Source organism: Rhinoraja longicauda, chromosome 24 (genome assembly GCF_053455715.1).
Source record: "Rhinoraja longicauda isolate Sanriku21f chromosome 24, sRhiLon1.1, whole genome shotgun sequence".
Taxonomy (NCBI): Eukaryota; Metazoa; Chordata; class Chondrichthyes; order Rajiformes; family Arhynchobatidae; genus Rhinoraja; species Rhinoraja longicauda.
In genome coordinates, this window is record NC_135976.1 from 26,619,577 (window position 1) to 26,629,956 (window position 10,380).

The 10,380-nt window shown below is 47.7% G+C and overlaps 1 protein-coding gene across 1 annotated transcript; it reads right to left on the reverse strand.

Moving 5' to 3' along the window:
- Positions 1–9,100: 9,100 nt before the first annotated feature.
- Positions 9,101–9,700, reverse strand: LOC144605227 (achaete-scute homolog 5-like). The gene has a single exon (XM_078420326.1). The coding sequence runs from the start codon at positions 9,698–9,700 to the stop codon at positions 9,101–9,103; it is 600 nt and encodes a 199-aa protein (XP_078276452.1).
- Between the last annotated feature and the right edge of the window lie 680 nt (positions 9,701–10,380).

Consider the following 10,380-nt stretch of genomic DNA (forward strand, 5'->3'; position numbering starts at 1 on the left):
TATTAATTAACACAAGGAATAGATTAACGATAGAAAATGCTGGAAACACCCAGCAGATTACAAACCTGTTATGCCGATGCTAATAAGAATTTCATTGCTCTGTCTTCAGTATGTAAGACAATTAACCAGCAAAGGGAAACAAAGGGCTGGAGTAACTCAGCAGGTCTGCAGGCATCTCTGGACAACATGGATAGGTGACGTTTCAGATCGGGACCTTTTTTCAGACCGATTTTTCTTTAGTTTCGTTCCGTGTAGTTTAGTTTAGAGATACAGTGTGAAAACAGGCCCACCGAGACCATGCCGACCAGCGATCCCCGCACACTAACACTATCCGACCCACACTTTACAATTTTACCGAGCCAATTAGCCTACAAACCTGTACGTCTTTGGAGTGTGGGAGGAAACCGGAGCACCCGGAGAAAACCCACGCGGTTACAGGGCGAACATACAAACTCCGTATGGACAGCACCCAGCATCAGGATTGAACCCGGGTCTCTGGTGCTGTAAGGCAGCAACTCTACCGCTGCACCACCACCACACAGATCTGTTTCATTATTGAGGAGACAGCTAACCCTCTCTCTACCACTGGAATGACAGCTCGTATTTTTGTGCTTTCATGCCTGGAACCAGGCTGGAACTAACAACCTTCAGCACAGAGGCATAAGTGTAATCCAACTAAGCCACAGTTGAACCTGGGAACCAAATACCAGAGTGAGGGTATGGGTTTCCATCTGGGGAAGTGAGTAAATGTGTGAAAGGGCAGGGAGTTTTGTTGGTTTGGCTTCATCCCTGCTTTGGCATTCTTCTAATTCCAAGCACATGTGAAATGCTTTAAATCAAATGTTCTCTTCCTCTCATTTTCAATATTACATTTCAAAGTTACTTGATTTCACTCGGTTTAATTGTTGGCATGATTTTCTAGCATTTCGCGTGTGAAAATTAAAAGAAACTGCAGATGCTGGAAGTCCGAAAAAAATTTAAAAACCCAGAAAATGCTAGAAACACTCAGTGGGTCCGACAGTATCTGTGGAAAGTGAAACATTAACATTTCTGGATGAAGGATCTTCAACCTGAAATGTTAAGCCACACTTTCCACAAATGTCAAGAGCGTTTAATTGTCACATGTATCGAAAACGGAACAATGATATTCTTACTTTCAGGTCTGTAATCTGCTGGATGTTTCCAGCAATTTCCATTTTTTTACTGTATTTATTGAGTTGTTTAATTCAAATCACTGGTTCGCTTTTTTGTGAGGTGTGTAGTTTAGAGATACAGCATGGAAGCAGGCCCTTCGGCCCGCCGAGTCCATGCTGACCATTGATCACCCGTTCACACCAGTTCTATGATATCCCACTTTCTCATCCACTCCCTGCACACACTAGGGGCAATTTACAGAGGCCAATTGACCTATAAACCCGCACGTCTTTGGGATGTGAGAGGAACCTGGAGTAAAACAACGGGGGAACGTGCAAACTCTACGTTCTCGAGGTCAGGATGGAGCCTGGGTTCTCTGGTGCTGTGAGGTAGCAGCTCTACCAGCTGCACCACTGTTTCACTTTAATGGGATCAGAGTTGCGTGCATGAACTGGTGGAAAGTGAATTTACGTCAGACACCAGGGGAGATACCTTGGCATCACAAGTTCGGAATACCATGTGAGTCACAGCAGTGGAGACTCAGATAAGTGAGCTAGTAGACAGGTCTGGCTGAGAGTGAGTGTCTGCTCCCATTGTTCTGCAGTCGGTTTTGTGACCCTTTCATTTGTTGCTCATCAGTTATTATTGATGAGTCAGCAGGTTGTGACATCCATTCCCACCACAACATCTGGGCTATTCATAAATTCCTACGGAATGGAGCAGAATTAGGCCATTCGGCCCATCAAGCCTACTCCACCATTCAATCATAGCTGATGTACGATATAATACGATACGATAGAACTTTATTTATCCCAGTCATAAAACGCAAAAATACATGAGACATGAAATTAAAGTGACAAGTTGGAAAGGATTGGGGATGTGCAAAGATTTGGGGGTAAGGGAGTCAGTCCACCCCACGACAGAAGGGGGAGGAGTTATACAGTTTAATAGCCACAGGGAAGAAGGATCTCCTGTGGCATTCTGTGCTGTATCTTGGGACCAGTCTGTTGCTGAAGGTGCTCCTCAGGTTGACAAGTGTGTCATGGAGGGGGTGAGCTGTGTGGTCCAAGATGCTCCGCAGTTTGAGGAGCGTCTTCCCCTCCAAGGCCATCTCCAGTGAATCCAACTCCACCCCCAGGATGGAGCCAGCCTTCCTGATGAGCTTTTTAATTCTGTTGGCATCCACGGCCTTCGCCCTGCTGCCCCGGCACACAGCAGCAAATAAGATGGCACTGGCCACCACCAATTGGTAGAACATCTGCAGCATCTCACTGCAGACATTGAAGGAGCAGAGTCTTCTCAAACAGTACAGCCGGCTCCGTCCCTTCTTGTACAGGGCCTCAGCGTTCCTGGACCAGTCCAGTTTACTGTCCAGGTACACTCCAAGGTATTTGTAGTCCCCGGTTAACTGCACATCCCTCTCAACACCATTGATGGAGACAGGGGACAGGGGTGTTCCTCTCCTCCTAAAGTCCACCACTAACTCCTTAGTCTTGTCGGTGTTGAGCTGCAGGTGATTCAGCCCACACCACTCAACAAGGTCGTTGACGACATCTCTGTATTCAGATTCCCTCCCCCCACTGATGCAGCCCACAATTGCAGAGTCTGCGGATGGCAGGGGTCCGAGTTATAGCTGAAGTCCGAGGTGTAGATGGAGAACAGGAAGGGAGAGCGGACCGTCCCCTGTGGGGCCCCTGTGTTGCTCACCACCATGTCCGAGGCACAGTTCTGTAGCCTGACATATTGTGGTCGTCCAGTCGGGTAGTTGGTGATCCAGGACACCAAAGGAGCATCCACCCGCATCTTCATCAGTTTGCCCCCTCATCTATCTTTCCCTCTTAACCCCATACTGCCGTCTTCTCCCCATAAGGGCGGCACGGTAGCGCAGCGGTAGAGTTGCTGCCTTACAGCGAATGCAGCGCCGGAGACTCAGGTTCGTTCCTGACTACGGGCGCCGTCTGTACGGAGTTTGTACGTTCTCCCCGTGACTTGCGTGGGTTTTCTCCGAGATCTTCGGTTTCCTCCCACACTCCAAAGACGTACAGGTATGTAGGGTAATTGACTGGGTAAATGTAAAAATTGTCCCTAGTGTGTGTAGGATAGTGTTAATGTGCGGGGATCGCTGGGCGGCGCGGACTCGGTGGGCCGAAGGGCCTGTTTCTGCGCTGTATCTCTAAATCTAAATCTAAAATAACCCCTGACACCCGTACTAATCAATAATCTATCTATCTCTGCCTTAAAAATATCCATTAACTTGGCCACAGCCATCTGTGGCAGTGAATTCCACAGATTCACTACTCTCTGTGACTAAAGAAATTCCTCCTCATATCCTGAAGGAACGTCCTTTAATTCTGAGGCTCTGACCTCTGGCCCTGGACTCTTCCATGAGTGGAACCATCCTCTCACATCCACTCTATCCATGCTGTGTGTCGAAAGGAACTGCAGATGCTGGTTTATAGCGAAGATAGATACTAAGTGCTGGAGTAACTCAGCCGGTCAGGCAACATCTCTGGAGAAAAAGGATTGGTGACGTTTCAAGGCGGGTCAGTAGCATCTGAAGTAGGGTCCAGACCTGAAACGTCACCCCGTCCTTTGTCTCCAGAGATGCTGCCTGACCCGCTGAGTTACTCCAGCACTTTGTGTATATCTTCTGTACATAAGGAGGAAGGTTCTCGACCCGAAACGTCACCCTTTCCTTCTCTCCAGAGATGCTGCCTGTCCTGCTGAGTTACTCCAGCATTTTGTGTCTCTTTTCTGTACATAATCTGGGCTGGTGTTTAAGGTCTTGCAGAGGAAGTGTACCCTTGGAGATGACAAACTGACATAGGAATGCAATTGCAAATTGCTGTTAATCTCAGCATTAAGTCAATGCAAATGGATTTTCCCCAGAATGACACATGATAATATTTCTATGCAAATTCCAGGGCGCTTCCTTGCATAAATGGTACTTGTGAATATCTTGCTACTTCGATCGCAAATGTCTATCAAATTACTTTAGTTTTTGCTTAGTTTAAAGATACAGTGTGGAAACAGGCCCTTCGGCCCGCTGAGTCCACGCCAACCAGCGAGCGATCCCTGTACACTTACACTACCCTACGCATACTAGGAACAATTTAGAATTATACCAAGCCAATTAACCTACAAACCTGTATGTCTTTGGATTTTCTTCACATGTTCTCAGCATGTATAAGGGAAACCTTGCAATGCTGTTATAATAACACAGTACATTGGCACCAGGGCTCCTTACAAGGAGAGAAGATCTAAAACACACACTGGTGCACTATTTTACAGCCTTTCCCGACCCAAGCCATAAGCGGAGGCATAATCTTGGATACAAATGATCCCATGAGACTATTTCAAAGGAGAGCAAAGTTCAACATTGTTCCTAAAACATCACTACAGTATTTCATTGCTATTATTTGCGGTCTTGCCCTGTTCCGTTCCACTGCTCTGTGCCCACTTGTTAAATACTCTGCACTCCAAGACTACCTCATTGACTGTGAATTACTTTGGAAAGTCCTGATGAACTGAACTGCGCTAAATAAATGCAAAAGGGAGCCAAGTTGTGGAGTAACTAAAAAACGGAGACACAAGGAACTGCAGACGCTGGTCTACAAAAAGAGAGACAAAGTGCTGGAGTAACTCAGAAACGGAGACACAAGGAACTGCAGATGCTGGTCTACAAAAAGAGAGACAAAGTGCTGGAGTAACTCAGAAACGGAGACACAAGGAACTGCAGATGCTGGTCTACAAAAAGAGAGACAAAGTGCTGGAGTAACTCAGAAACGGAGACACAAGGAACTGCAGATGCTGGTCTACAAAAAGAGAGACAAAGTGCTGGAGTAACTCAGCAGTGCAGGCAACATCTCTGGAGAACATGGATAGGTGATGTTTCGGGTCAGGCCCCTTTTCTTCAGACCGTTTACACAGTGAATGGTAGGGCTCTGGGAAGCGTTGTAGAGCCGACTGATCTAAGAGTGCAGGCACATATTTCCTTGAAGGTGGTCCAAAAAAACTTTTGGCACCAAGACCATCATCAGTCAGAGTATATTTTGGAAGTTGGGAGGCCATCTTGCAGTTACATAAGATGTTGGTGAGGCTGCATTTAGAGTATTGTGCTCAGTTCTGGGCACCATATTATAGGTAAGATGTTGTCAAGTTGGGAAGGGTACAGAGAAGATTTACGAGGATATTGCCAGGACTCGAGGGTCTGAGATATATGGAGAGATTGAGCAGGCTGGGGTTCTATTCAAGAGAGAGCTAGATAGAGCTCTTAAGGATAGCGGAGTCAGGGGGTATGGGGAGAAGGCAGGAACGGGGTACTGATTGAGAATGATCAGCCATTATCACATTGAATGGCAGTGCTGGCTCGAAAGGCCGAATGGCCTCCTGCACCTATTGTCTATTGTATTCCTTGGAGCACAGGAGGACGAGAGGTGATCTTATAGAGGTGTATAAATTCACGAGAGGAATAAATCGGGTAGACGCACAGAGTCTCTTGGGAATAGTGTGGATGGGACATGTTGGTCGGTGTGGGCAGGTTGGGCCGAAGGGCTTGTTTCCATACTCTATGACTCTATGACTATGACTCCATCTAAATCCATGTTAGCTCAGTTCTGGGGCAGTTTGTTAAGTGAGGCAGAGTTGTAGTACTACCCTCTCCCATCAGAGGGCAGTGGAGCCAGCATTTGTGCAGCTTGTAAGTGGACCCCAGGGTGTCATTGTCTGAGTAGGTTGGATCATTGAGCTGATATTATTTGTGAGACTGTGTTTAAACTGGTTTGGTCTCTCCCCCTTAATTCTTTGCAATGTTCATCAGGAGTAGGAAACAGAATTGACCGCTGACAGAGAAAGGGAGACCCGAGGAGTTATGGTAGTGTTGAAGCAGCGTAAAGTCGAGAATACAGAGGTCCTGTTATTTTTGTTTACTTTCCTTTAGAGATGCAGAGTGGAAACAGTTCCGAGTCCACCCTGACCAGCGATCCCCGTACACTAGTACTATCCTACATACTAGAGACAATTTACAATCTTTACCAAAGCCAATTAACCTACAAACCTGCACGTCTTTGGAGTGTGGGAGGAAACCGGAGCGCCTGGGGAAAACCCACGGGGTCACGAGGAGAACGTACAAACTCCGTACAGACAGCACCCGTAGTCAGGATCGAACCCAGAAAGTTGGGCAGAGAAATGGCTGATAGAGTTTAATCTGGACAAGTATCGGATGATACATTTTCAGAGGTCAAATGCAAGAGGAAAGTATACAGTAAATTGCATCACACTTGGGAGTTTTAACATACAAGGGGATCTTGGGATGCAAGTCCATAGCTTTGTGAAAGTGGCAACACAAGTGGGGGACCAGATGTATTCAAGAGTGTGTTAGAGACAGCTCTTAGGGCTAATGAAATCAAGGGATATGGGGAGAAAGCAGGAACGGGGTACTGATTCTGGATGATCAGCCATGGGCCGAATGGCTTACTCCTGAACCCATTTTCTATATTTCTATGTTTCTATGACAGGGTGGCAAATAAGGCATATGGTATGCTTGCCTTCATTAACTGGGGCATCGGGTGTAAACGTTAAGATCTTATGTTGTAACTTGATAAACTTTAGTTAGGCTACATTTGGAGTATTGTTTTGGACCCCATGTCTGAAGAAGAATGTACTGCCATTGGAGAGGGTCTGGAGGAGGTTTATAAGAATTATCCCAGGGATGATTGGGTTAAAGTATTATGAGCGTTTGACAGCACTGGGCCTGTACTCGCTGGGGTTTAGAAGGATGAGGGGGGACCTCATTGAATCTTACCAAAGAGTGACAGGCCTGGATAGAATGGATGTGGAGAGGATGTTTCCACTAGTCTAGCATTGAGCCTAGTCGAGGAGAGTCTAGAACCAAAGGGCATGGCCTCAGATAAAAAGGACTTACCTTTAGAAAGGAGCTGAGGAGGTATTTCTTTAGTAAGAGAGTGGTAAAACTGTGGAATTTATTGCCACTGATGGCTGTTTATCCCATTGCTCCTCGACAGGCTTCTAAACCCATTAAACAATGGCGCCAGAGTGTGGAGACATCTCTGCATGTTAGTCCCAGAGGAGGATCTAAAATCATAGGTTGATAAGTCATAGGAGCAGAATGAGGCCATTCGGCCCATCATGTCTACTCCGCCATTCAATCATGGCCGATCCCTCTTTCCCTCTCAACCCCATTCTCCTGCCTCCCCCCAATAACTTTTGTCTCACTTACTAATCAAGAACCTGTCATCTGATGTAATCACTCCACTCTTTTAAATCTTTTGTTTCTTTCTGTTAATCTCGCACTATTTTTGGTGATTCTGATAATACTCTCATCTCTTCCCACTTTGGACATTGGACTTTATCTCTGGAGCTTGTGTGGTACAACGCTGAGAACTGTCTTCTGCACTCTGTATCTTCCCCTTCACCCCATCTATTGTGCATGTTTGACCATAAAACCATAAGGCATAGGAGCAGAATTAGGGCATTCGGCCATCGAGTCTACTCCGCCATTCAATCATGGCTGATCTACTTTTCCCTCTCAACCCCACCCATCTGCCTTCTTCCAGAAACCTTCCACATCCTTCCTAATCATGAGCCCATCGCCTTCCACCTTAAAAATACCCTGTGCCTTGTCCTCCATAGCCGATTGCGGCAATGAATTGGGCTAGATTGTATTTATGTATAATATTATCTGATTGTATTGTATAGGGTGTAAAACAAAGCTTTGTGCTGTACATGTGTCAATAATAAACCTAAACCTTTATTATAATTCATAGTTCTGAATTGTAAGTATCCCTCTGTCCTTTGTATCTCATTTATCCCTGTTTCCTAGTCTGTATTCTGGTCACACTATGGTACGTGAACATAGGGCACTACAGCACAGGATCAGCCCACAATTCGGCCCACAATGTTTGTGCTGAACATGATGCCTTGCTGAACTGACTGCATCTGCCTGCAGGTGATCCATATCCCTCCATGCCCTGCAAATCCATGTGCCTATTTAAAAACTTATTAAACGCCATTATTGCATCTAACTCCACCACCACCACCCCTGGCAATGCGTTCCAGGCGCCCACCACTCTCTCTGTGAACAAAAACTAGCCTTGCACATGTCTATTATCTTTCTCCCCTTTCACCTGCCTCTAGTGTTGGACATTTCCACTCTGGTTGTCCTGATTGTCCACCCTATCTATGCCTCTCATCATTTTACATACTGCTATCAAGTCTCCCTCGACCTCTGAATCCCCAGAGAAAACAATCCAAGTCTATCCAACTCTCTCCCTGTAGCTGATACCCTCCAATCCAGGCAGCATTCTTGTGAATCCTCTCCGTGCCATCTCCAAAGCTTCCACACCTTTTTTTAATGGGGCGACCAGAATTCCAAATACGGTTTACAAAGTCCTACAGAGCTGCATCGTGACTTGCTGACTCTTATTTTCAATGCCCCACCCCCGCAATGAAGGCAAGCAAATACCATACAGAAGATAGAAACAAAGTGCGAGAGTAACTCACATGATCAGGCAGCACCTCTGGAGAAGAAAAGATGGTGATGTTTCGGGTCGAAATTGAAGTAGGGTCCCAACCCGAAACATCACCCGTCCTTTTTCCCCAGAGATGCTGCCTGACCCGCTGAGTTACTCCAGCACTTTGTGTCTATCTTCTGTGTTAACCAGTTTCTGCAGTTCCTTCCTACACATAAACCACACGCTATCTAATACTTGTGATGCCACCTTCAGTGAGCTGTGAATTTGGACTCCAAGATCCCTCTGCTCATCAATGCTGTTAAGGAACATGTCATTAACTGTAGAAAACCTTATTTAAAAAAATCCCAACGTTGCACAATTAAACATCACCACGCCATGAGTACGTTTTATTTATTAAAATGGTGGTCCTTCGTAATAAAACAGCGGGCTGTGATCAGGGCTATTGGGTTCATTGTCTAGTGGTCGATTGTACATCAGCTGTGATCGATGCTCCTGGCCTCTGACTCTGACTCGCGGTGCGGATGAGATTGTATCGATTCCCCATCACTGTTTGGGTCCTGGATGGAGACGGGAGACTTCTGAGCCTTCCTGTCCCTCTGGGGGTCCACCGTGAGCGGCGAGGGGCTGGCCGGGTCGCGGGTGAGTAAGTCCTGCAGGTATTTGATGTACCTGACCGCGGCTCGCAGCGTCTCCACTTTGCTGAGACGCTTCTCGGACAGCGGTCCCGGCAGGTGGTCGCGGAGCCTGGCGTAGCCCTCGTTCACGCACTTCACCCTCTGCCTCTCCCTCTCGTTCCTCTTCTGGATGAAGGCTGGCTCGAAGGGGCAGTCGTAAACGCCGAAGTGTCCGTGGAAGGGCACGTATGGAAAGACGCCGCCGTAAGTGTCGTAGTAGGCGGCCTCCAGGTTGGTCGGGTAGACCAGAAACGGGACGTGTCCCAAACTGTCGGCGTGAGGGAGATGCTGGCTGAGATGTGTGGACGGGTCAGGCGCTAGGGGAACGCCCAGCTGCATATAGTTGGCAGCGCCCACCGCCCGGCTGTCTATCAGCGCCCTGGAGTAGTTACTGTTCATCCTGGACCTCCAAGAGAATTGGGAGAGGAAGAGGCGACTCTACTGTTGCTGGAAACATTCAAGTGGCTCCTGAGATGACGGATGAAGTCTGGCTGAAGATCGGAGAGGCTCCACTCGCCCCCCGCTCCTGAAACATCAGCCCCAAGACACACTAGTGTCGGTGACTCCTTTAGACCAGCCTGGGCTGGGAGCTGCCGTCTAACTGCGCTCTGAGGCGGGCGGATTGTGAAGTAGCTGGGGATAGGTGTGTGTGTGACGGGCCGAGGGGCATTTGTCCGAACGGAGCGGCCGCCGAGGGATAGTATTGAGGATCTTCACTCGGTCCACATGTCCTTTACCACAGCACAGGTGCGTGGCACAACAGCGCCCTAGAATGGAAAGAAACGATTTAAGAACTCTTCGATATTTGCACAATTGCTAACAGTCGCATTTATAAATTCACTGGGATACAGAGCATAGAAACAAGCTCAGTAATCCTGCTCCTTTTTCCTTCCCCTTTCACCGTCCTCCCCCCTTTCCTCCTACCTTCCCCCTTCCCCCCTCCCTCCCCCTTCTCCCGCCCCCTTCCCCCCTCCCTCCCCCTTCTCCCGCCCTCTCCCCCCTTCCTCCCTCCCCTCCCCATCCTCTTCCCCTTTCCCTCCCCTTCCCCTTTTGTCCCCTCCCTCTCACCACCTCTCCCC

What these genes read in the sequence shown, in the direction of transcription:
- LOC144605227 (XM_078420326.1), bottom strand. Translation starts at nt 9,700, where the DNA reads ATGAACAGTAACTACTCCAGGGCGCTGATAGACAGCCGGGCGGTGGGC.